The sequence below is a fragment of the Colletotrichum karsti genome, assembly GCF_011947395.1.
Source record: "Colletotrichum karsti strain CkLH20 chromosome Unknown Scaffold8, whole genome shotgun sequence".
NCBI classification, from domain to species: Eukaryota; Fungi; Ascomycota; class Sordariomycetes; order Glomerellales; family Glomerellaceae; genus Colletotrichum; species Colletotrichum karsti.
This window is the reverse complement of record NW_024065908.1, coordinates 581,391-607,114: the sequence shown is the minus strand read 5'-3', so window position 1 is coordinate 607,114 and position 25,724 is coordinate 581,391. Positions and strand designations below refer to the sequence as shown.

Sequence of the window (25,724 nt, the reverse complement as noted above, 5' to 3'; positions counted from 1 at the left end):
GAGAACGCCCCCGCCGGGATCTATATGTATCATATTGTTTACCGTCTTTTATATGTACATATATGTGATTTTTTTCTCTGCAAAGCGTTCTTCCCCTATGTAATTGCTTGGAGACGTAACGATAAGGATAAGACGAGCCGGTCACGGAATCTTCAGGAAGCGGAAAAGAAAAGAGAATATTATTTCATGTGTCACTCGACAAACCCTGCCACATCCTTAATGTGATCCTGATCATTTTTTGTGACGGTCACTGCGAACCTGCGTGAAGTGACATGTAACATTCAACAGTCCAGTACTCAATATTCAATATAGCACAGCTTATGCCAACCGCACTTCCTCTTCAGGAGAGACGTCACACTCCTCACACACGACCGTCGAACGCCATCCAACATTCAACCACCACAAAAACCTCCAGACGAACCAGCAACGTTCGTCCGGAGTGGAAAATTGGCGCCGCAAACCCCCCCTTTTCTCCCGGTCAAGCTGATCATCGACGGTCAATAGTCCCCGACACGCACCTCATCAAAACACGGTCTTCGTCACCTCCAACAAACCCCAATCAAACAAAACACAATGACTCTCGCTCCTTTTCCTACTCCGTCGACATTTCGTTTCAGGTGACCGACCGGAATTCCATAAAACACAAATAGTCTATCGTTTGGTGGCTTGCCACTAACTCAAATCGAACCGTGGGCTTCTTCTTCCTCTTCTAATCTCATCAAATACAAAAGGGAGCTAGCTAGCTACTCATAAGCGCCGGTCTAAAAAAAAAAGTCCCCGCAGTTGAGAGAGGAAGGGGAATGGATCATTTCTCAACGATCGATAGTGACCTACCTAGCTTTGCTGGTTGGTCACTTACTTGTCTCGTCAGGTCGGAAAAGGGGGGGGGGGGAAGGAGACTTGCTTCGACTCGACGGTGGAACGGGATGGGATTTTTCTACCGATGCAAATCACCCCCAGACATCTTATTCAGCACACGCAAACCATCAGCCCTGGATTAGACCCAGCTCATCCAACATGCCGTCCCCCGTTCATGGAAACCTGAAAGTAAACATAGAACGTCATCATATTCCTCGTGCGAACGTCGTTCCCCATGAACCGATATAAAATATGTTGCTAACCAAACACAAAAAAAAAACAGAGCTCCCATATGTCCTTGTAAAAGATTCACAAAAGCACACGGTGCTGTGGCCATTCAGAGGATGAAATAAACAAGAACCGCTGACACCGGGTTCCGTATGCCATTTCCGTGACGTCGTTAAGAATCCTATGCAAAAACAAGTCTACCGCGCTGTGCTCCAAAACAAAAAAGAATATGCTCGGTTGCTGATGGCCATCCATTCCCCTTCCTCTCGAGGCCCTTCTAAATGGTAATAATGAAGAACTCGGTCTGTACAGTGAGAAGCAAGGCGACGCGAGTGCTGCAAAATAAACATGCCGCTTCATGCAGCGCCGATATTTAGCCCGCGACAACGGCTGATTCGAACCGAGTAGCCCTCATGTGATAATATATGTCCTGGGGTATCAATGATCTCAAAAGGGCTCCAAGTCGTCAAAGACTGATACCTTCCTTTCCCACTGGATGGGCGACGTCGGTCGCTTAGACGATTCGTCGTCAGTTGCGCCTCGTTTTGTTCTCCACCAGGCATCTCTCGAGGTCTGCTGGTTCGCTGACTCGAATTCCCAGGAGCCCATATCGTGACGTTCCAGCTGAACCAAGCCGCCACGTGTCCGATCCATACAGAGAACGTTGAGGTCCTGGCCGTCATTTGAGAATTCCACCCCTCCTATTTCTCCAAAAATGTCAAATGTCTGCTTGTGACGGAGAGTTTGAACGTTGATGATGTTGACAAAGTCTGCCTCCTCGGCGGCAACAAGCACGGGCGGGCCGCTACCCGTTGGCGAGAACCGCAGACTTCGGACACCAGCCATTTCTGAGCGTATCGTGGCGAGTGGCTTGCTGGAGCCATCCGATTTCGTCCACATTCGAGCGTCCCAAATCTTGACGCTCATATCCTGAAAACCGGTCGCAACAGTCCAGCCGTCGTCCGACCAGTCGCATGCGAACCCAAAGTCACGATGGCCGTCCAGCTCTCGAAGAATCTCCCCAGTATCCGCATTGGCGATCATAACGTCGTAGTTATCGCCGACCATCACCCGCAGGCGACGGTCAGCTGAGAGCGCGGAACAGTTGATGGGGCAGGGGTACTGCGTCTCCATGACGAACTTTTCCGTAGCGACGTCCATGACGCGAAAACCTTGGTCGTTAGATGCAAATGCGGCCATTGCTGATGAATTTCGTGATTCGTGAATCTGCAGATGATTGGTGATGCCGCTAATGTGGTTGGTAATCTGCCCTTCCGTGTACTTCTTGTCTTGACTGTGAATGTTACGCATGCAGTATTCGCCGTTGAAAGTACCGGCGATGAGGACGCCACAGTTGGCATCCAACGTTGAAATTTGAACGCCTCCCAGGTCCGTCAGATCCATGGCCACCTCGCTGTGACCAGACACAGGGTTGAGCTGATGTATAGCTCGCTGTCCTGGGTAGAAAGCACGGCTTCTCCCCGCGCAAGCGAGGATGTTACGCAGCTGGAAGTGGGCTAGATGGACGTTTTGCCGGATATGCATGCGGCGGAACCTGAAGAAATCTTCAACATTCCAAGCGGCTCGATCGGGGAAGTCGTTCTATATAGCTCATGTCAGCCTCGCCGCGGGCCTCACCAGACAAATCTGCAAATCCTTACCTGCCACTTGTCCGAACCTGTCCTATTGGTGTAGTTCTTGTACATCAACCTTCTGCGCTCGCGAGCTTTCGATCGAGTTACACCAAGATCCTCCCAGTTGATGCCTTGTATATCACATTCGTCACCTTCGAGGTCCGAATATTGTACTCGCGGGATCTTCTTTGCAGCTTGCGCTGTGATGGACTGAATTCCGGGACTGGGCCCCCGAAGCTGGTAACGGGCACCACGATTACGCCACGCCCATTCTTTTAAGAATTCTTTCAGGCAGTGGTTCTCCGGTCCAAGAGTGCTAGGGTTGGGGTTGCTGACAGCTGGGGGACCTTCGTCTTGCCATGCGGCGGCCTCTTCTTCGTCGATGGCCATAGCCCCGTGCTGCTGGAATTCCCCAGCAAGACTGGAAATGACGACCGGGTTCGTCGGTTCCAAGAAGTCGTCATCGTCATCGTCTTCCACACCGCCGCCGTTCAGCATAGGATGAAAGGGAATAGTGTTGAGCGGGGTGGGGTGGAAGGGCCCTGTCGGGTCAAAAACCGATACGCTCCAGTAGGACGTCATATGTGCAGGAGGCGCTGTAGGCGACAGGTGATTCTCGTAGGCAGCGTGGGTGAAGTCTTCGGGATGAGGACTTCCAGGATGGTCTTCGGGGTGACTCGAGACAGGCTCGGCGTCTGGCCCGGGAGACAGTACGCTGGTGGCAGGCATGACATTTCCCAAGGGAACACCTCCGTCGCTATCGCTCATATCCATATCTTCATCGTCATCCTCGTCATCGTCGTAATCTTCGTAGTCCTCGTAATCGCCGTACTGATCGTGAAGAAAGGCACTCGAATCGTGGTAGTAGGATGGCGGCGCTACCGGGAAGTTTGGTTGGTAGTGGACGGGACCGGTGTTCATGTACGCGTGTTGGTCGTAGGCAGGACCTTGTGCAGGTGGTTCTTGGGCGTGGTCGTGCTGGCCGGGCTCGCGGTGAGGTTGGTGATCGTGCGGAGGAGCGTCGATTGGCGGCGGAACACCAGCGAAGAGGGGGTGATGGTTCGACGTAGCCGAAGTTGCCTGTGCCTGAGAAGGCTGGGCGGCAGTTTCTGAGGTTCTTGGGCGCATCGTGATTGCTTCAAGTCTGAATCGTGGCCCGAATGGGCATCATTGAGGACCGGGTCGCAGCGGACTGGTGGACGTCGTCAGTCGGACAGGAATGACTTGACATGCGGTCGAGGCAGAAAATGTTAGATTTCCCCCTCAGTCCCAGGTCCCTCTTTGGGACAAGTTGTTGACGGGGGCCAACGACCGGTGTGATTTGCAGATCAAGGATTCCTTCCGTTGCTTCTTTCTCCCTCTCCGCGCAGCCCAAGCACACCAGACACAAATCCAATCTCGCGCAGGCAGTGACCGGTGTGCGACGTCTATACGGGATAGTGACAAAATATGTGTTGTATCGGGAACTTGGAGTAGGAATATGTCGTCAATTCGAACCTAGCAGTACCATCGGCCGGGCAGGATAGTCGTGGGATGTGTGGTAAAGGGTTGTGTGTTCGTCTTCTGGCGAACAGGCAGAAAGGATGACTTCGTCTGGTCCGGGCTGTCGAGAATGCGGTCAGGCGTAAGGTCAGGTCGAGTCCAGTGCTGGTGTTGTAGCAGGGCGGGAGCGGGAATGGGACCCGAGCGGGATGTCTTTCACTGGGATCCAAGGACAATGGAGCACTTCTACTCCGTTCAGTAAGGGAAGGTACCTGAAGGTGATGAGAGTAAGGTATTAGAAGGCGCGCCAACCAAATACCGCACAGCGCTGCGAGGCGGTCCAGCGTAGCATTCCATGGCACAAGGGTGCCAAGCGGACTAAAAGTACATCGTCAGAATAGTGACCTAAATTGATTAACAATTTAAGTGTCTTTTCATGTACCTTCAAACGTCAAGTACACATTACGGCGATGCTGTGACACGGCCCGATCCCCTCAGCTCTCACTAAATTACTCGGTGCTGAGCAGAGGAGCCATTGTTTTTGTGGATTCTATCGGAAGCTGTGGAGGACAAGAGTTTCCCTCCACTATCGGATCCCTACGTACAGCAGGTACTTCCAACAACCGACTGCGGTCACGGTCACAGTCACAATCACAATCTCATTTCTATTCCCCCAGCCGCCGCCGGATCGAAGGTCGAGATAGAGTCAAGATCGCGGCTTCCATCCAGGGAAAACACAGCAAGCAAGACAGCATTGCCTCTGACCAGTACTCGCAATGCGGTGGTGCTGGTGCTGGTGCTGGTGGAGTCCCATCACCAACATTCAGACCGGAGGCATGCATCCCAGCCAACCTCAAGCCGCGGGCACAAGAACCCTGTCGTCTGCTCTGCATCTCTTTCTTTTCTGCGCACAGAGGGAGGACTATTATTGGGAAACGACCCCGGTCACCCAGTTTAGCACCCGACAACTGGCTCCGCCGCCGATTCTATGGACGCCACCTCCAATATCATATGCATGGCTGACTCTGAATAGAAATTGGTGTGCGGTGTTGAGCCCAAGGGAAATCTGGCAGCGAGCCATCACACTCTTACTCTCTCACTCTGGAGGATGAGGGATGGACGGCGCTTGGCTTGGGACACAGCAGTAGCTCACATTCTTAGGCCCGAGCCCGACCACCTCATGTCACACAAAAGGAGCGTCCCTTCCTAAGGATCGATTGCATTGTTCTGGACAAGCAGTAGTCGCCACAATTGGCAGGACTCCCTGGCCTGCTCCTACGGACGGAGAATAATATGGTCAGCTTCAGCTCGCATTCTCCCTGCTTCATCCTGCCCTGTTCCTTCCAGAACGTGGACCACTTCGCTTCTTCAACTCACTCTGACGTCACAGCCCAGTTGACGTTCAGACGTTTGATAATAGCCTTCAACGTCTTTGGCGGACCTGACTCTCGCAGCAGCGCTAGTCGGTCATGAGCAACTCCAACAAAAGCCATGCAACCACATCCGGCGTCCCAAGCATGCTCTAGTGCGCGACACACTCTCGACGCGCTGCTTACCTACACGACTTTGCAGATCCCAGAGGCACCGACGAGAGCAGAAGAAACCAACCACATGTCGAGGTATCCGGCGGTTCCAACGGTGGCTAAACGGTCCTTTTGTTCTTCAGCCTCCCTGTAATCGCTGCCTCTCCCCATTCACTCTCGCTTGTCGCCCGTCGGATTTGAGCTTTGACGAAAACGAGGGCACGTTGGAATGATATTTTCCACAACTCCAACACTCACAATGTGATCTGTCACTCGAGTCTCTCTCTCTGACCTTGGTCGCCCGGGGTGCCAGCCCGCACTTATGTAAGTCGTTGGATTAGGAAAGCCCCTCTTCCAACTTCCTCGCTCACCGACTGACACCTGGCAGCGGAAACGGGCAAGAACGGTCAGCAGAACCCTGTCTCTTCTAGATCCCCGACGGCATCCTTCGAGGCCAATACTCTCATCTTGTGAGCGACTCGCATCTATTCGTACACACCGCCGAAGCCGCCTCATTCGCCAACTAACCCCTATAGAAGCTGACATAACGACCAACAACCCAGCCGAGTCCAAAATCTGACCAACTGCAACATCGACCAGAAGGCACAGTAACGAATCGATGATGGGGTCCCTAGAAGGCCGTTGCCGTTCGCCAGCTGTCATGAGAAACAGAGTCCACCCCCAACCACCCGCCCGCGTGACAGAAAGGCCCGTTGAGGTGATCAATCACATTCGGCAGCGTGCTGATGCCCCCGAGTTTCAACCATCCAAAGCTGACCCATTCTCTCCGAGACTCCGGCTTCCACCTCCGCAACGTCGTTTCTTTTTCCACAACTCGCCTCCGTTGCTTACAATTTGTCTGCCTGTCCGGCCCCTTGCCTATCACGCAGGGACTTGGAAGCACAACAGGGGGGCAGACAAAGGTTGTTATCACCTCTCACAGAGACATGTTTTGTTAAATAGCCTGCCTGCACAACTTCGCTGTGCCATCGAGGGGTTCGGCAAGATCCTTCAGCAGGCACGGCCGACCGACAGGATGAAGGTCGATAAATCAAGCCCAAACACTTCGAATCTCACAGCATGATCCGACCAGCTCGCTCGTGAGAGATACAGTGCTACCCGGAAACAGATTTCGAACTGCCTCGGGCCAATCACCATCAAATCGACAATACAGCCTCGGGGCCATGAAAACTCTTGGTGGGATTTGCACGCGAGCCTTGCCCTCTAGACCAGTTCATTGCCAACGTCGTTACCGGCGCCAACCATCCCGACTTGTTAAAGGGAGGGGCGGGTACTCCCCCCGTCCCAAAATCATTCTAGAAAACAAACAGGAAGCACTGCTACCACCCCCAACTCGCTGCGCCTCGGGTACGAGCATATCGCCCGTCCCACGGCACACCGGTCAAGAATATGACCAAGGGGGGAAACGAAGAAAAAGAAACAATATGCCCTCTATTATCCATCTCTTGCGCGTTCTCCGCTGTGGTACCCGAGAGTCAACAACCGCCCGAACCCTCATCGGGCAAAGACCGTGCGCTTTTCCCTTCGAGGCACGAAGCTGAAGTGATTATGGAAAAAAGGCGAGCTCGCAAGAGAGGTTCGCACGGGAACGAATGCGAAAACCGACCAACGAGAACCAGCAGAAACCAGAAATGAGCATGTCTCGGCTACCCGCAGCCATACCTAATCGCCCAAAACCCCTTTCTCCCCCTTCTTTCACCCGTCGTCTGTGGTTTGTATTATTAATTGCAACATTCCGCCCTGCGCCCAGCACCCGTCTTGTCGATAACATGGCCTCTGCCTGCCGGGGGCAAGAAGCTCGTCGCGGCTCCACATCCTCACCGGGCCGCCGGGATCTCCAATAATAAGATCCGTCCCCCCTCGCATCCCGACCCATCCTCGATGAGTTCGAAGACGAGGCAGCATAGCAAGAGCAGGAGGCCTCGACCGTCGTCTAACTCTCATGCTCAAGCCTTTCATATGACGCTCAAAAACTCAAAGCATTTGAATTCCCGGTGAGGAGAAGCTCTGGTGTCCTCGGCGTCAAAGCCACACACATCCTTCTCTCATCGACGTCTTGCAGATAGGATGACAAAAAGCTCCTACAATCCGCGAAACGCGGGACGGGACGCAAGTAAGAATGCCAAAAAAGAAAGAAAGCAGGAAACCAGACTCCCCAACTTCTCCGAAACAGTGTCGTTCGCCGCCAAAGTCACGCCTCATCCTTCGTTGATCACGCGGCACACTCCCCTCGCTCAAGTCACTAACAGAAGTAAGACCACAGTCTTTTCTGACGGCTTGTTTACATAGAATTCTACCTCTCCGGGCATTTTGGTTCTCAGTAGCTGGGTTATATATGGAAAGAGTCGGCGACAAAGGTGAAATTCTCTAGCCATCTACCTCGTCCACCGCTGGAGGAGATGAGCCAAAAAAAACAAATCCAAGAAATCTTGGACCGGAAACTAGGCGTGGTCGGTTACACAGGAGCCAGCCGCCACAGTCATTTTACTGCATTTTCACCCCTCCCCTCTTTCTCTTCTCTTTTCTTATTCCGATACCCTCCTGTACTTAGCTCTACGTGCCCAGCTGATGTAAAATGATGTGCTATCCCCAAAAGGCCCAAAAAAGCGCGGGCATCTGACTGGGAAAATCTCACAACGATGCGTCTGTGGCGTTCTCTCTCGGCCGGAACGACGAGGCTCAGCGGCAGCAATCACATCAACCTTCCTCAAAGAATGTCAATTATGTGCGTCAGTCACGTCCGTATCTCCTCTCCAAGATGGAGATGGCCGGGTTCACGGTCTCGTGTTCATGTCTTGTCAGAAGGGCGGCAAGTTGAGGATGGGACAGATGGACCAAGGAGCGGAATCAAAAGACGGGGTGAATTGATCGCTACTGCAACAGCTCCAAGATATGTACAAGACCGGAGACATCCCGTGCCGTCGTCCTCCGTGGAGGTCGACTATAAAAGCAACTGCATACAGCCCGCCGTTACCGAGGACCCCGAACGAGAAAAAACACAATGCGAGACGCGGGGTGTGGGACAAAAACAAGCAAAAACAACATCAAAGTTTCCAGTTACGCAACCAACACACTCGGCCGTCCCCCATTATTACAAATGCCGACGTTCTCTCAACTATACTGCTCTGATTCGTGGCTCCCTCCTTTTGGTGTTGGTAACAAGTCATAAAAACAAAAACAAGGCCATGATCACGCCTTTCGTATAATCCCATTGTATCCTCATGCTGCTCAAACAAGAACGCCCGCCATGTGTGATTTTGCTTTTATGCGTCAGAGTGGTAGTACTCATCGTTGTACTGGTGGCCAGGAGGCATCGACCAGGTGTTGCCCCCGCCGACGACGTTCTCCTTGGAGCCCCAGTAGTTGCTGCGCGTGCGGCGGTCGCGCTCGAACTCGGCCCACCTCTTCATGGTGATCTTGCTGCTGTCGAATTCACCCTCGTACTCGAGACCCGCCTTCTTCGTCTTTTCGCCTGCTGTCTTTCTGGTGTCACCCCAGGAGAAGTCGTCGAACTTCCAGAAGGCGTACGTGGGAAGGACAAAGTTCCAGATGGGGAGGGAGACGAGGTAGATCAACATCCATACGACGTAAGACCACGAGTGAGCGGTGATAACGATCAATACTGCGGGCAAACCGAGAATGAGACCCAAAAGGACGAGTGGAATGATTTGCGGCGGTTGGTTGACGATAGAGATGATGACTGACAGTGTTAGCTAGAATCTCTTGAAAGGCAGATAGTGAATACTTACCGACGTAGAAGGTGAAGGCAATAGCAGCAGGCAATACGAGAGTTCCCATTAGCTCGATAAAGACGACAAACTGCATACTGAAGCAGAAAGTACCGCAGAGATCACGGACCAGGACCAGTTCCATCAAGTTGTGAATGGTAGAGTTGATCCAGCGACGACGCTGGGAAAGCAGAACGCCAAAAGAGTCGGGGACAGTGGTCTTGCAAACGGCTTGAGGCACGAAGACCTGCTTTCGCTTGGGGAAGGTGCGGAGCATGAGAGTTGTAAGGTAACGATCCTCACCGAGCAGCAGAAGGTTCTTCTTGTGCAGGGTGTCCACGACGTTCTCGGAGTAGTGCTCGACGATGTCAGGGTTGGCCAGGATGGGAACCCAGTAGTCCTGAGCTCCCTTGGGCGCCTTGATGCGGTACATGCAGAAACAACCGGGCAAACAGGTGACACCACCAAAGACAGACTCGAAGGATTTGGCCAAGTGATGGGAGATGAAGTATTCAAAGACCTGGATGGCGGAAACCCAGCTGTCTCGTTTGTTGGCAATCTTCGTTTCTCCGCAGAGACCCATGATCTCGGGATCCTTGACCATGGCGGAAACCATATGAGTCAAACTGTCGGGGAAGACCTTGGTATCGGCGTCGACCATGAGCACTATCTCATAGAAGTCGGGTGAGATACCCGTAACCTTCCAGAGACCATTGAACATTTCGTACTCGAGCTCAGTCATGCGTTCATCGAACATGACCTTCTGAAGGAAGGACATCAGAATGATTTGACTGTCACGCTTGCCACGGTTGCCAGGCTTGGACTTGGAAGCCTCATCGGGAGTACCGCACTTGACAACAAGCAGCACAGGAACCCTCTGCTGCTTCTCAAGGGGAATAGCGGACTTGGTGCCGTAGTCGTAGAAACCAGAATAGACCTTAGCCATGTTGTGTCTCTTCGAGCCACTGGCAACCGCTACGTAAGAGAAGGGCTCGACCTCCTCGGGGAGAATGGTGTGGTCCTTCATCATTGCCAAGCAGTAGTCTGGGGTCGACATCGTCTCGCCCTTGCCCTTGATGATACCGTCGCAAATAATGACGATGACCTTGTGGCTGTTGGGGTAGTCGGTCATGGCGATAGAGTCCAGAGTAGTTCGGAGACCGAGATCACCCTCAGAATAGGCGGTAACCAAGCACATCGTATGAGCCAGGGGGAAGCCAAAGGGCATCCAGTCAGCAGGCGGTTGAGGGACAACAGCCTCGTGGATGAAGCCCGCCGGTCCAGGACCTTCAGTGGTGGCATTGCCAGTGTAAGGATCCGAGCGAAGGAAACTGGTGCGGCTGTCATTGCCCTGACGATACATGGCATTGCCCGGGGGGTGCAGCATATTGCTGCCTGCACCAGAGCTGGCCATGGTCATTGGCGCGCGCTTTCCACCAGGAGGTACAGCACCCGCGCCGTAGACAGCAGAGAAACGAGAGGTAGTGGGAAGGAATGAGCTGCCACGCTTGCTGGTGCGATCAGAAGAGCCGTTAACACTGCTTCCAACATCACCGGGCAGTCTGGGAGGAGCTCGGTAAATGTCCTCGGACCAATCCTCAATCTGGCGGTTACGCTTGCGCTTGTCGCCGGTCTGAGATGTCTTGGATGCGGCGTAGGTTCTGCTGATGAACCACTGGAAGAAGATGGCCAGGAAGAATCTCGTCAACACGACGGCCAGAATGAGAACGAGAGAGCAGTAGAGAACGACCTTGGACGCAATGCAGCCGACAGTGTCAGTATCGACTGATCCGACCTTGATAATCTCCTCGAAGCACTCCGCCATCTGCTTGTCATTTGAAGATTGGAAGGACCTGGTGACGTCGCGTCCTCGAACGGCCTTGTTGAGGGCTGAGCTCTTGTCCTTGATCTCGTTGAAGCGCGTTGGCACCTTAACCTGGGTGGTGTTGAACCAGTTGAGCAAGTCAAGATCCAGCACGTTGCCGGAATAGACGATCAAGTTACGAGAGCTGTTCTTGATGTCGTTCCAGGTGAAGTAGACATCGGCAGTTCCACTCAAATCGATGTAGAACGTGTCACGCGACTTCCTAGTCGTGTGGCAAGCCCATCCGAGGTAGTAAGGAATCGTCAGGTTTGGCTTCGAGGATCCATCCTGCTTGAACGCCGTGCAAGGGAAATACCAGGCCAGATCGCCAGCGCTATTCGTGGGGACGTCAGACTTGTCGGCGGCGGTGATGAGTCCCTTGCAACGGCCATTGACGTTTTGGAAGAAGAAGCTGCCGTCCATTCCCGTGTAGTTGTTGGGCAAGTCATAGAGAACGTTAGCACCATGAGTACGGTTGACCATGGGGACGCCGTCAGCGGGAGGGTGGCGAGATTTCGTCAGGTCGTAGGCGGTTCCGTGGAAGATCATATATCCTTCAGACACGTCGTTGACGCGCAGACGCGGCGGAGGAGTTCCGCACACGGCCTGGTTGAAACCGAAAGTCAAGAAACCGACGAAGCCCATGATGAGCAGGATGAGACTGATCAGACCAATCTTTTCTCTCCAGGCGCGCTGCTGAGCCTTGGCAGGCATGCCGCAGCATTTCAGCATGAAGGCGGGGCACCAAAAGGTGATGATTGCGCAGTAGACATTCCAGAAACTCGGCGGGCTGACCTGCTCGGCCGGGTGTTTGCGCTTCCCTTCCTTAGTGAGCTTGCCAGACTTGTGTCGGCTCAAGCGCCTCTCCTTCGTCCGAGTCGGACCGTTCTTCTTCTCCTCCAAGCTAGCCTGTCTGCTGTTTGGTCCTCTCGGCGGAGAAGCATCGGAGTAGTTATCGTTCGTCTGCGAGCGGCCTGAAATGTCAGTTGTCCCTTCCATGTCCTCGGTAATCGGGTCGTTTCCGGTCGCGGACGGCAAGACGTTCATGTTGGCGGCATGCTGGCGGTAGTAGTAATTCGGGTGATCCTTGTCGATTCTGTGTCTCTCGGGTCGAATCAAGCTTCTCTTTCGTTGGAAGGGTTCGGGGGAAGAGGGTCCTGCAGCCGCCGTATCGTATGTCGGGGAAAGAGGTTGGTTCTCTGTGTTGGTATTAGGAGACGAGATCGTCTCGGGGAAAGAAGTCGCTGAATGCCCACCCGCAGAATGACCACCCGCGGATAATCCACGTGCGTGAGAGGGCCCTCCTACGGGATAGTAGCCACCAGTCTCGACATCGCCAGGGCGGTTGCGCCGTGACGGTGAGTTCCTGTATGATCTACTATTCTCGTAGGGAGAGCTCGCTCCAGGTCTTTCGGGGAGAGACATGGTCCTACAAGAAATGAAATGTTAGCAAAGGCTCTTGGAGAAGTCAAAAGTACAGCGATCAGTGTCGATCAGAGGTAAGTGGAGGGAGAGACTTCACCCTTTCGAAAGAGGAGCGATGTTCTGTCGCGCGTAGGAGCGGGCGACAGAAGAAATCGAGCTCGATTCTTCTCGTCGAAGGGGTGTAGGGATTCAGAGGCGATGCAGAAAGATGCAGAGAAGGACAAATTGCCAAGGAAGATTCAGGACAAAACAACAGCAGCGGAAAGACGACAGTCTGTTGCGATGCAGATGCGGGTCGGTCGCTGGCAACAGCAGCAGAAGGAGGTCATACTCACAAGAGTTGTTATTGGGAGGAAAGCAACCTCCAGCAGGATTTGTGGATTGTCCAGGCCTCGCACCCCTGCTGTTGGCGGGGGGGTTGTTCCTTGGGAGACGGCGAATCAATGGGGAAGCGTCCCTTTTTTCGACCCGGCTTTTCCTGCGTTTCTGCGCCAGCAAATCGGGGACAGCAGGAAAGCAAGCAGGGAAGGTGCCAGCAAATGACCTCCTTCTCCAAGCAAGCAACAGAGTCGCAACCTGCTTACTCCCTGTTCTGCTGCGCTGAAATGATGCTACGACTTCTCTGGGAAAAAAGAGGGCGAGAAGCAGCTGGCGGTCGTGGACGTGGACGTGGGCAATCCTGGTGAAGCTTTCACAACATCAGGCGACGGGGAAACCAAAGACCAGCCAAAGCAAAGCGATGAACTGTCGTCCCAAGCGGGGAGCTGTGTGCCTTTTTCCTTTCCGTCTTTTCTTATTTCTTCCTTGCAGCGTCTGTTGATCGCGCGTCTGCGTCTGTGTCCGCGTACCTAAGCAAACGCACGGCCGATGCGCCTCTCGTCCAATTTGGCTCCTTGCAAGACTTGGGACCAGGGGCGGAAGGGGGTCGTGAGTCGTGTCAAAAGTAGCGACGACGAGGGATGCAAATATGGGATTGAGAAATTGATAGGACGGAAAGCAGTGAGAGTTGTTTCGAGCGGTAGCGGAACCGCAGGTCGAGTGAGTGAATCAAGGTAGCAGATGCGGCGGCGGTGGTCTTCGGCAGCCTGCGAAGCGCCCGGTTGTTTCGATAGTTTGAACAGACTCGTTGGGCTTGATGGCTCGGCCGGAAAATTGGGTGGTTTCGAGGGGCGGCTGAAGACGTGCACCACCAGCGAGCGAGCGATGGATTGATGAGAGGGAGCGAGCGAGCAAGAATAGCAGACGCGATCGGTGCGCACTGCCTCGATGTGATGACTTTTCTTCTGGAAGGAGTGGGCGATTGTCGTCGTCGTCGTGATGTCCAATTATGGGCGTTTGCCGTTTCGTTGGGGATCAGGCTGGCCGGGGAAATGCTCAACTTGCGGCCGAGATCGAGTTCACAGAGTACGGCGAGCAAGACGGAAACGAGAGTGAGTCCCCTTCGTGAGGCCAAGAGGTCAGAAGGGATGGCGAGACTCGAACGAGAGGAAGTCTTGGAGAGGACGTTGCAGTTTCGCTCTCGTTCGCTGCTGGAAGAAAGGGATGATGAGCAGCGAAATGGGAAGCGGATCTTCACACACGCGAGTTGCTTAGTACGGACGGTCCAGTCCAGCTCAGGTCAAGCCTCAACTGGGGATGGGGAGAGCACAGCAGACGGAGACGGGTCACGCAGGAAATGGGAGGGAAAGGGGAAGTGACCGGCGATGGCTTACGGATACTGCCTTCAACGTTTACGGATAGTCTACTGGTTAGGTACCGTACCACGTCCCAAGAGAGAAGAGAGCAACCATTTCGGTATCTGTGCCGTGAAAACCCCATTCCATCCAAACCGCCACAGCCCGGCACCCTCGCCTCAATCCATCTCGTATTGCAGAGTATTGGTTTCGACGTTGGCTCTCACTGCTACCCCGTTGACTGGCTTTGCTGCGACCATGCCATCGTATCTCATAACAACGTAGAATGTTCGCAAACCGTTCTTGTGGCCTTCCCCAGGCTGAATATGTATTCACATCAACCAGTCGAGCAAAACCCACTCTGCGGTCATAACCACTGTTCGAATGGTGCGACGGAAGTTTGCTTCCAATGTCAATTCTGCTTACACCCACCGCAGCCTGAGGTAAACGGGATTACACTACAAAGTGCACTAGGTTGGCGACGTGGGCACATAGTCCAGCTCGGGAACAGGGGCAGATTTGGGTGGCAGACTCAATGCGCCCGGCAAATGCAAGAAACGAGATGTATCGCACGACCTGAAGATCTTCTTGGTGACCGCCGCCCGCCAGGTGTGGCCTAAAGGAAGAGAAGGAGGCGTGCTTCCCTCGCTCTGGCACGCGAATGACCGAATTCAATCACCCGTATCGCCGCCCGTTTCATATCCATCTCTCCCAACGGTCAAAGCCGAACGGCAGCCGGCCATCTCATGAATGAGCCCATGATGGCATTCCGCGCCCCGCCGTGCCCATCACACGTTGTTGCCCGGCGTGGAGCAACGAGCAAGGACTCCAAAGACGGTCGCTGTCCCGTATTGTCCCCACGAGCATAAATCCACCCGCCGTCCAAAGTCGGTACGGACGCCGGGATACGCGCTAGTCCAAGAATCCCAGATCAGCATGCAGGACCAGGGTTGCTATTTTCAAGCTCCAACCCCTGTTGCCCAGTCGACCAGCCGCCCAGCCGCCCCCAAATGCTCCAAAATTGTCTTCCCAGGAATTCCAGACCAAGAAAAGAGAGTTTGCCTCTGCTTTGCTGACATTCGTCACCTTCCACCTTCCTTCCATGGTTTCGAAGCCAGCCTGCGTCTGAGCTCGGATTCTCGACTGAACCTCTGCGAGCTCTGCGCAGACCTGTTCCTACACCTTTGCAAATCCGCAAGAAACTGTGACCGGGGTAAAACAAATGGGACTTGGCCGAGTTGCGGAGGAGACAATACTCAGAAGAAAGCATTCTGATTCGTCCTCTGCACTCTTGGTCAGCCCGCCCAGCCAGTAGATGGCCATGGCTGGAACATGGCCTCACCTCGTGCTTCAAATACCCATTACCGTTCGCTGTCCCTTTTCCGGTTAATGTCGGGGCCTTGTTACTTAACCTCCGATTTCGAGACAAAATCTCCCTGTCAGCCAAATAGCTGGCCCTAGCATCTCAGGTACGGTGTCGTGAAGGTAGAAGTTGACACCCCCAGGTTTAATCTTGTGTAAGATCTCCGGCCAAACTTCGCTGTGTTTCGTAGTGCAATTTTCGATCGACACCATCATGATGCCGATACTCAAATGTAGCCAAGGAAATGAATCAGACAGTTGTAGCCGGCCGAGACATGATGAAGAATGTTCCATATTCAAATGCCAGGGAACCACCCGCAAACCTCCGTTCATGCTCGTTCGGGTATGCAGCGCCTCCCAGCAGCCACAAGAAACGAAACAGGCTCAATCTCACTGGGGTCATTCTGTCGGTATCTTGCCCTTACCCAGCACCCGGTACACATGCAGCTGTCACTGTAGCTGTCAAAGCAGAGAAGCAGCAAGGCTCTAAACCTCGGCCATGGGCTCGGCCTTTTCGGCCTATGGCATCCCATCCCCTTGCCGCCTCCGCTTGGAACGGAATCGACATTTTGGCCTTGAGCCTCCCTTCAGAAGATTCACTGGGAGCCATGCGTTATCGACTTGTCGTGCAATCCACAACGGCTGGCCGCACGTTCTTGTGCTCTCTGCAATTCCTCGTCCCACCCGTCCAAGCTCCTGGCAAGGGACTGGCGGATACAGATAAGCGGCTATCGCAAAATCGCGGGGACAAACTTTCGCCATGTGGACGTTGGGGTTCTCATCAGAGCACTAGTCGGGGCCCAGATGCATGAACTTCTTTCATGATCACCGAGCCGGCTGGAGTCATAGTCCAATCTCGAGCTGGAGTATTGGATGAACTGTTGTATCATCTGGTTTGCAAGCTCGAGGTTCAAGATGGCAGTTCCCTCTCCTTGTTGTTTCTTCTCAAAACCTCGAAACCCTATCCGGCGACTTGTATCAGACAAATCTGCGGAGTCTGATGATTGGAATGCTGATATCCTCGTGAAACAAGTGAAGTCGATTGTTGATATCACTTGCCATGTTGGTCCCACATAACTTCAACGTTGGGATTGTGCCATGTAGCTCATCGACGTCTCGCTGATACCACAAAGATGTGCGTGGGACCAGCTTCCTCGATCCCAATATACTCAGAGCGGTGCGCAGTACTTCTAGGATGGTAACCAGTCGTAGTCTGCCTGCCTGGTTGAACAAAGCAGACCATGATCGCAGTTGCCCTTGCGGACCCAGAGATCGCCAATTAACCCTGCATGTGATTAGCTTTCGAACCCGTGTGATGGCATGCGCCGAGCTGTTGATTTGCGCCTGACCAAATGGCATCGGATCCAGAGCTGGGAGCTTGGGTGAAGTTCTCCTGAGGGGATGCTGCTTCACCCACCCTGCCCAGAGAAGCAGCAACAGATCGACGCATTCGTGAAATTACCATGTCGAAATGCCAAAGAGTGTGGTTGGTCACAGCTCGCGGTTAGCTATCACCTTGATATATCCGCAAGGCTGACATGCCGGCCAACTTCCTGGCCATCAGACTAACTGAAGTAGGTAGAAAAGATTGAACGGAGCAATGTCGAGCGCCAACAATTGGGGTTCCAGGCGTCTTAGCGAAGCGGCGTCTCCAGCCTGACTTGCGGTGAAGAAAAACAGGACGATATGTGCGTGAAATTTCTCTCATCATATCTAATACGAAGCAATGAGACGGAAAGAGGACGACTGCTGTGGAAGGCCATCTTGGGTGGGCATTGGTTTCTGCAGGGCAAATTCGCACAAGGCCCCAAGAGGACCCTCTGGCGTGTTTCGTGCATCAAACAGCAAGCCCGCTATTCATTCCTGAGATCTTCAGTTGGGCGCCCCGTCGCGCCACTCGGGGGTCGACCTGATTGCAGGGTCTCCAATCGTCCTTGCGGAATTGTGGCGGCCGATGGTGAGAGGCTTCGCATCATCATTTCGACAAGGCGCACTCCGAACTTCAGAGCAGCGCTGGCGATGGGAGTTGAATATTCGCCGATCGAGGTCCAGCTAGCAGAACCAGTTCCAAGGTTCCGGGGTCCTTAAATTTCCAAGCTCAAGGTGCCGCGTCTGGCTATGCGGGGAACCAGGCAGCTCCCAATGATTGGTGCCTGTAGCCGTGATGTTGCAGTCGCACGCTGTGGCTGTAGATCCGCGATGGCCGCCGTGGCCGCCGTTATTCAACGTTGGACCCACGGACGGACAACTGAGGTTCCCTTTTGGAAAGACTCCGAAGCCAAGTGCAGCCGCAGATACTTGTTAATAAAGGACAGAAAAGATGACCATCTAACGAAGAGATACTTAGACTGCATGTTCTCGGGGATGAGCCTAAGTAGGATTTCGAATGATTGCGAGTAACCACGCAACTTGCGGTAAGACGCTGTGCGGGAGGCGCAGGCAAACAGTTGCACGTTGTGAGGTGGTCTGGGTTGGGTCGACTTGGCAGTGCGCAACAGTGGGTTGGTAGCGTTGATCGAAGGCAACCTGTGCGAGGGGAGTCTGGTCAGTCAGTCAGTAATCCATGCACGCATACGGCTTCGCGATAGCGACAGTCTGGTGTGGGATGATGCCTCACATGACGAACAAAATCCGCACCACCCGCTTTTCCTCGTAGAATCCCGCGGTTCCGTCCTGAACTCGTACGAAGAGAACGGGATAGAGACATGTCCGGCGGCGGCGGGCCCAGCGGCGCTACCTAACAGCCAACGAGCAGCATTCGCCCGGCCACTTGCGTGCTCGATGGGGTTTCGATTTTTCTCTTCCCATCCCTTTCTGGGTTCCTCTTTTCAATAGCGGCTGCAGGGTCGTCCACCGCGGATATCAATTGGACCCCAGAACCTCGCCAATTCGACCACCAGACGAGACCCATACTGGGGCGCACCTGAATATCGTAGCAACGGCGGAGGCGATGAGGCTGGGTAGACCCAAAATTGGAAATCAATGCGGTCTGCGTCCATTGCGACATTACTGACTGCGCTTGTGTTACTGTTTGAGAGGCTGTCATAGTTGAGTGATTGCAGGTGCTGAAAGGTGTTTTCGTTGTAGTAGATTTGCACTCGGTGGGAAAAAAACGATTCGCGGGGGGAAAGTTCGAAACGAAAACGAGGGCTACGGGATCCTCGACAAGCCCGTCGTATCGTGACTTCCTTAGAAGAAGATCTCGCAGTAGAATCGAGTTCTTAGCGCGAGTTGCTGACGGTGGATTCGAACTTCACACCACTTCTCCATGTCGGGTCCGTCTTTCGGCAGGCCGCTGGTGGTGGAGGACTACCCTGAAGTCCCTTCTTTTGTTTTTTCGCACAGGGCTGCGGCGGGGAAGGTGACAGTATCCCAGGCGCCGACCAGGTAGGTGAGGACAGGGGTCTCGGAGACAAGAATCTTTTTTTTTTGCAAGTGATATTGGCGTGTCGTACATGCTTCGGGCGTCGCAAACTCCAAGATCCCAGATGGTGGCTAAGAAGGGCGGCATGAGCTCAGAGCTGGGCGATGATTGACAAAGAGGATAGGAATGAGGCGAATGGAGGGCCGAGGGCTGGGCACCCCTCCGTTCTAGGTGAAACGGTCGATATTATTGCTTCATTAGCAAAGCCGCGGTGAGTCGAAGCCTGAAAGCGAGGGCGAGGAGGCGAGGAGGCGAGGAGGATTGGCGAAGGGAAAAAAGGGATGGAATGAGATGGATCCCAAATTGCTTGTTGCGTCTTGGAGGGGCCAACGCCGTCAATCTCTCTTGCAGGCCGCGCCAGACTTCCGCACTGCTCGCCAGGATTGAATAAGTGAAGCTGGTCAAACAGATTCAGAGGCTTTTCCCCGCCTCTTCGGTGAACGGAACTGACGTGCATTCTTTGTGGTTCAATTTCGAATATGGAGGTCTCTGATTTCCACCCGTTTTTTTTGGCTGCCGGAGAGGCGGTGACCCGAGGTGACATGACAGCGTCGCGGCGTTGCAACGGGGGTTTGACAGAGGGAGGTGACTGCCGTCGGCCAAGTCCACGTCCACGTTTCTGGGGCCGGATGCGATGTCGGGGGAAGGAAGAGTTTCCGTCCGGGTCTGTGGGCAAGCGATGGTGTAATAGTAAGGTAGAGCTGAGTATTAGAAGAGGTCCTTGCAGAGACGAAGCGGTGATGTGATGCTAACCAGAAAATTCTTTCGTGTAAGTGAAGTCAGGTAGATAATTATTCAGTTGGATCAATAGACTGGTACCAGAGGAAAGTAGGCCGTCCGTGCTGCCTTCCTCTTTCATTGTGAATTCGCCGACGGGTAAAAGCCGGCAGGGCAGCACCTGGACCTCAGCTCAGCACCTTCCAGTTCGTTCTGGGCCTGAGGCCTGAGAGAGAGATTTTCTCCGTCCAAACCCGATCCCAGATTCCCAACTTATCTTATTCAAGAAGGATCGTCTTTCATCCAGACCAGACCTTACTATGCGTATGCGTATGCAGTAGGTGCATCACTGCACGTAGGACACGGGGCAGGTCGCAGACTGCAGGTTGCATCAGTGGATGGATGGACTGAAGGACGAATGACATGTTGCAGTGCCTGAATACGTACGTGCCTGCTTTAGCTCATCACCAACCTCCTCCTCCTCCTCCTCCTCCTCCTCGCCGTTACGAAGACCAAGACCACCACCACCACGAGGCATGACAAGTCGAGGCGCCCTCCTCAAGACGAGTGCAGATTAAGTCCTATTGGATATACTCATTAGGGGCTCTCTGTCCCTCTGGCGCTAGGCCGGGCCGGAGCCTCGTGTGAAGACCAGAGCCAGACGGGAGCAGACCTGACTCTGACCCTGACCTACCGTCCAGTCCGAGACGCTCCCTCGCAACCAGTTGGCGCCATTGAAATCCGCTTTGCGCCGCTTCGAACATTGGACGCCACCTCAATTACCAATTGCACCACGAGCGTCAAAGTACATACACCGACAATTTTGCGTCGGACGTAAGGCTGCCTTACGAGTTGAGACGTACCTTGACATGACTCCGAGGTTGTCTGTAGTCTGTAATTAGAGAGTGGCCTATCCATCTGTCCAGAGCAACCGTAGGATGACGAGGATTGGGATGAGGATGACATGAGACCGAATGGCCGGAGCAAGGCGCAAGGCGCAAGGCAGAAGAGACGAGAGTCAATTGCGCCCGAGGCCATGGATTCGCGTTCAACTGGCGACGTAACCCGTCTTTCCCAGCGTCCCGGTGCGACGGCTTCTCGCTTGTTAGACCCCCAGCTTCGACTTCGGCTTCAGCTCCAAGGCAACTCCAGCTCCAGTTCCAGCTGCGGCTGCGGCTCTCCCAAGTATCTGATCTGTATCCCAGCTACCTTACCTTACGTCCGTCCCATCATCTTGGCACGTCCTTGCTGATGCTGACTGCATGTGTATGTAGCCTTACTTTTTTGTACTTGCTTTCTGTGCTCATCCCTCAGGTTATGAGTGTGAGTGCTAGTGTAAGGTGGCCTTCCATCCCATCTCATGTCGTAAGGTTGTTCTTCCTCTCCCGGGCCTCGGAGACTGGATGGTAAAGTGCAGCCAAAGCAGTCCATGCTCGGCTCTCTGTTCTTCTTTCCTCTTTTTTGCGGTTTGCCTCAACATCATCCATCCTTCCACTTGCATCACCAAACATCAGTCACTCGGACTACTACATCCCTCCTGCCGGCACTCCCGGTTCGCTCTAGACCGTCCCGTCCCAGGTTGCCCCTCGACTCAGGACCGTTCGGTTGCGTGGAAGAAGTGCCCTGTGCTGTCTACCCGTCCGAGTTGTTGCAGCTCAGAAATCCGAACTATTGCATACATTATTCGTGCCTCCTTGCGCCATTCACATTCAGTCTTGGTCTTGTTATATTACTCTCTGAGTTCCGGTCTCCGCGAAACAGTTCTTATTGTTCTCGACCACCTACCGACCGACCGACCGACCGATCGATCAACTGCAGAAGTCGAATTCACCCTTTTCCCGTCTCGTCAACTTCGTCCGCTTGACAGGTTCAAGCTCAAGCTCAAGCTCAAGCTTTCTCAAAGCTCAGGGTCAGGCTCGAAGCCAACAACGTCTTTCTTTGTGGTCCACGTCCACGACGTCACTTTGGCTGACAGGATTTCTGGGGTGTCCGTTGTACGTGTCGCCTCCCTCGTCTCTGGTACCGTATTCCCGTTCCCTTCGTGTTCCCTCCCTCCAAGATTGGAGCTACCTTGCACCATCCGGACCGTACCTGCCTTGTCAATGGTCAGGCCGGTTTGTCAATCAGCCATCCCTCTTTCAAGGCAAGCCCGGGCTAGCCACCTTGGGGTCAAGTGTCCCTCTGGTTCCCTCTGGTTCCTCGTCTTCTGCTGCGCTACAGAAGCAGGCGTCTCCCCCCCTAGCAAGGCACCTTCACCATGCCACCCAATCCAGCCCAGATCCAAACCCGAACAGGGCCCTGGCTTGTTGTGTGTGCTGTGTGAAATTGTCCGGACGCCCTGTGCGATCCAGCGCTGTGCTAATTCTGGTCGCCCTGTGCTCTTGGGTGTGTGGGTGGACAGGCAGAGTGGGTTGAGTGGGTGAGAGTGGGTGCGCTGTGCATTTTGGTGCTTGGGATCCGCGCCGGGCTGCAGTCGGGTGTCTCTGTGTCTCTGACTGAGGTGCTGATGCTCTGCACTTCGCTGCCTTCGCCGTTTTCCAGGTTAGGTTGTCCATTGCATTGCGCTGCTTCTACTCCATACCGTCTACGAGGTGGACGCTACCTTGCGCTACTCCAACTCTGCACTCCATCCGCCCCTTCCTCGTCTCCCAGGTTTCCCCCCGTCCATGACTTACATAACAAGTCGAGCATGCCACGCACCACGCATTGCGCTGCCAAGGGCTCATCCTCAAAACCTCACCTTAATATCTACCAACATTTCTCAGACACGTCGGTGGTTTTAACAAACATCCCGCTAATTCGTTTTTCCACTTCTTCAGTCTGCTAGTTCCCAGCCTTGACATCGCAACTGTCTTGTCTTCTACCCGGCTTCTTACACACTACGTTTTGTCACTCGTTCCGCCGTCTGTCTCCCAGCTTAGAGAGCCCGAGCCAGCCTACCCCCTAACGACTGTTCTCCTCCTTGCGACGTCCGAGCCCGACAGTTTCCCTCGATAGTTGACGGACAAGGAAAAAGCAGACGTCTCACAACCTCCATGCTGACGATACGATCCGAAATTCAATAGAGTTGGGCGTTTTCGGTCTACTTATAACGTCAACGACGCAACCTCGGCACCTTCTTGACCGTTATTGCGGGACGGAGGCGTTGAACCCCCCAGAACTGTATTCTTCCGAGCAATCCAATGGCGGCGGCGACGGCATCCACGCCCGTCGTTTCTCCGACTGCAAGCCCGAACCATCTGAGGACACACATGTCACCGGAACGGCTGACTATGGGCGACGACGGCCGTAAGGGCTCGGCGAGAATTCGGGACGCTCCCGCCTCCCCGGTCAGGGTGAACTTTCAAGCCGAGAACTGGGCCCAACCATCCAACGCGAACATTGAGATGGCGCAACCGTACCATGGAGAATTTTCCACTGTCGACTCTCACAGCCAAAATGCCCCTCTTCCTCCGAAACACAGTCACCAGCCGGGACGGCAATTGCATAGTCGTGACGGGAAGCAGCTCCCACCTCTCGCGACGTCCAACTCCTACACGGCCGAACCCGAGCGATTGAGTCCCGCAAACTCTCGCCCACCCACGCAGGGAAACAACGATTCGATTTACCGCGCAAAACGGGGGACGCAAGAGTCGGACAGCTTCAGCATACCGCGGTCCCAAGATACCAACCGTCAAAGTCGAGAGTCGGACACGACTGCCTCGACCACGCAGCACCAGGCGTCCACCGAATCTTCCGCGACCACGAGTGCAAGCTCCGTATCCGGTAACAATGAGTCGTCCGATTACAAGGAGGACGACTCTCCTACAAGCTCGGTCGTGGAAGGCAACATGTCTGGGAACCAGTCCGTCCCCATGTTCCAATACTACCACCACCAAGAATACCCTCCTCAACGCGTGGCCAGCGTTCCCCAGGAGCTGGACCGTCGGTCGTCTTCGAACCCGAGCCTCAATGCTGATGGGACACCCGTCAACCGCCACTTGACGCCGACCGGCTTTACCAGGAGAAGTTCGATGCCGCGGCCTTCTTCGGCCTACTCCGCCATCTCGGACTATGCGCCTAGAGGGCGGTCTCCTAATTTGATGCCCGGTGGCGCCCAGATGCGCACCCCATCTGGCACTCGCAAATCCCCAGAGACGAGACCAGCTTCAGCTTCGTACGCAGAGCTGCTGAATGTTCCCTACCCACAACCGGCCCCCGCCCCCATCAATTTCGACAATAATCAGCTCAGGAATGCTGTGGGTAACAATGCGTCGCTCCTTAGCACTCAGAAGACCCTAGAAATGTACCGCCAGAATGTCAAGAAGACCAACGACTTCTCCATTCAGTATTCTTTTGCCGTCTTCCTGATTTCCACTGCCCAGGACCAGGGCCTCGATCCCAGCGCGCCCGCCCCTCGCAAGGGAAACACCAGCCCTCAGCACGGCCCCTCTTCTCCCCATGAACTCCTCAAGGAAGCCAAGGGCATTCTCACGAAGCTTGCCAACAATGGCTACCCGTTCGCGCAATACTACGTCGCGGACGGCTACGCTTCGGGCTTGTTCAGCAAGGGAAAGGAGGACTACAACCAGGCTTTCCCTCTGTTCGTCCAAGCCGCCAAGCACGGTCATGCCGAATCCGCCTACCGTGCCGCGCTCTGTTACGAGTTCGGATGGGGGTGCCGAAAAGACCCTGCCAAGGCCGTCCAGTACTTGCGCATGTCGGCTTCGAAGCGACACCCCGGTGCCATGTCCCGCTTGGGCAAGGCCTGTCTCTCGGGTGACTTGGGCGAGAAGCGTTACCGTGAGGGTATCAAGTGGATGAAGTTGGCAGCTGAGGCAGCCGACTCCGTCTACAGCGCAGCTCCGTACCAGTTGGGATGTCTGTATGAGACAGGCTACGGTGACGACATCTTCCGCGATGAGAGCTATGCTGCCGAGTTATTCACGGCCGCGGCAGAGCTTGGCCACCCGGAGGCTAACTTCCGCATGGGTGAAGCATACGAACATGGCAAGCTGAATTGTCCTCGGGACCCGGCTTTGAGTGTTCACTTCTACACTGGTGCCGCGGAACGCGGCCATGCCGGAGCCATGATGGGTCTTTGCGCTTGGTACATGGTCGGAGCCGAGCCCATTCTGGAGAAGGACGAGGAGGAGGCTTATGAATGGGCGCGTCGTTCTGCAGAACTAGGTATGTTGCGATAATTTGCAAGTATAACACTGGTACTAACTTGGGATACACAGGCTACGTCAAGGCTCAATATGCCGTCGGTTACTTCACAGAAATGGGCATTGGATGTCGACGGGATATCCTGGAAGCCAACGTCTGGTACGTGAAGGCTGCTGACGCCGGCGATGAACGCGCGAAACAGCGTCTGGCCATTATCCAAGCTGCCGTCAGCGGCGGTACACCGATGGAGGTTGCGCCGCCGCGCAACGGTAAGATTAAGAAGAACGCCGACGACAAGGACTGCATTGTGATGTGAGGGAACTTCAAAAGAGGGGGAGGCATAAAACGAATTACACTTCTCACTATCGGCGTTGGAGGGGACACCAGAAAACCGAACTACACTAATGATTTTGTTGGATAACGGACGGAGCCCATGCCTACTGGGATACTTCCGACTTTCCTTTTTTCTCACACCATGCATTTACGAAAAGAAGGCGGTTTTGATGGCACGCAGTGCGGGGGCCTCTGCGCATTGAATGAAGGATTCGACTTGTCTGTTTCTTTGCATGTCTGTCTCTAGGGACGATAAGACTCATCTCCCCCAACCCCACCGCATACTCGATCTTTTCTGCGTTTT

The 25,724-nt window shown here is 54.2% G+C and overlaps 3 protein-coding genes across 3 annotated transcripts; 1 reads left to right on the top strand and 2 right to left on the bottom strand.

Moving 5' to 3' along the window:
- Positions 1-1,533: 1,533 nt before the first annotated feature.
- On the bottom strand, positions 1,534-3,848 carry CkaCkLH20_03324 (WD repeat protein; the record flags this gene model as incomplete). The annotated part of the gene is made up of 2 exons (XM_038886043.1): positions 1,534-2,688; positions 2,748-3,848. The coding sequence occupies 2 exons, from the start codon at positions 3,846-3,848 to the stop codon at positions 1,534-1,536; spliced, it is 2,256 nt and encodes a 751-aa protein (XP_038748552.1).
- Positions 3,849-9,009: 5,161 nt separating this feature from the next.
- Positions 9,010-20,477, bottom strand: CkaCkLH20_03323 (uncharacterized protein; the record flags this gene model as incomplete). The annotated part of the gene is made up of 3 exons (XM_038886042.1): positions 9,010-9,446; positions 9,496-12,537; positions 20,387-20,477. The coding sequence occupies 3 exons, from the start codon at positions 20,475-20,477 to the stop codon at positions 9,010-9,012; spliced, it is 3,570 nt and encodes a 1,189-aa protein (XP_038748551.1).
- A 2,713-nt stretch (positions 20,478-23,190) lies between these two features.
- On the top strand, positions 23,191-25,403 carry CkaCkLH20_03322 (chitin synthase activator; the record flags this gene model as incomplete). Its single annotated transcript, XM_038886041.1, has 2 exons — positions 23,191-25,108; positions 25,162-25,403. 2 exons carry the CDS (start codon positions 23,191-23,193, stop codon positions 25,401-25,403), a joined length of 2,160 nt encoding a protein of 719 aa, XP_038748550.1.
- Positions 25,404-25,724: the final 321 nt, after the last annotated feature.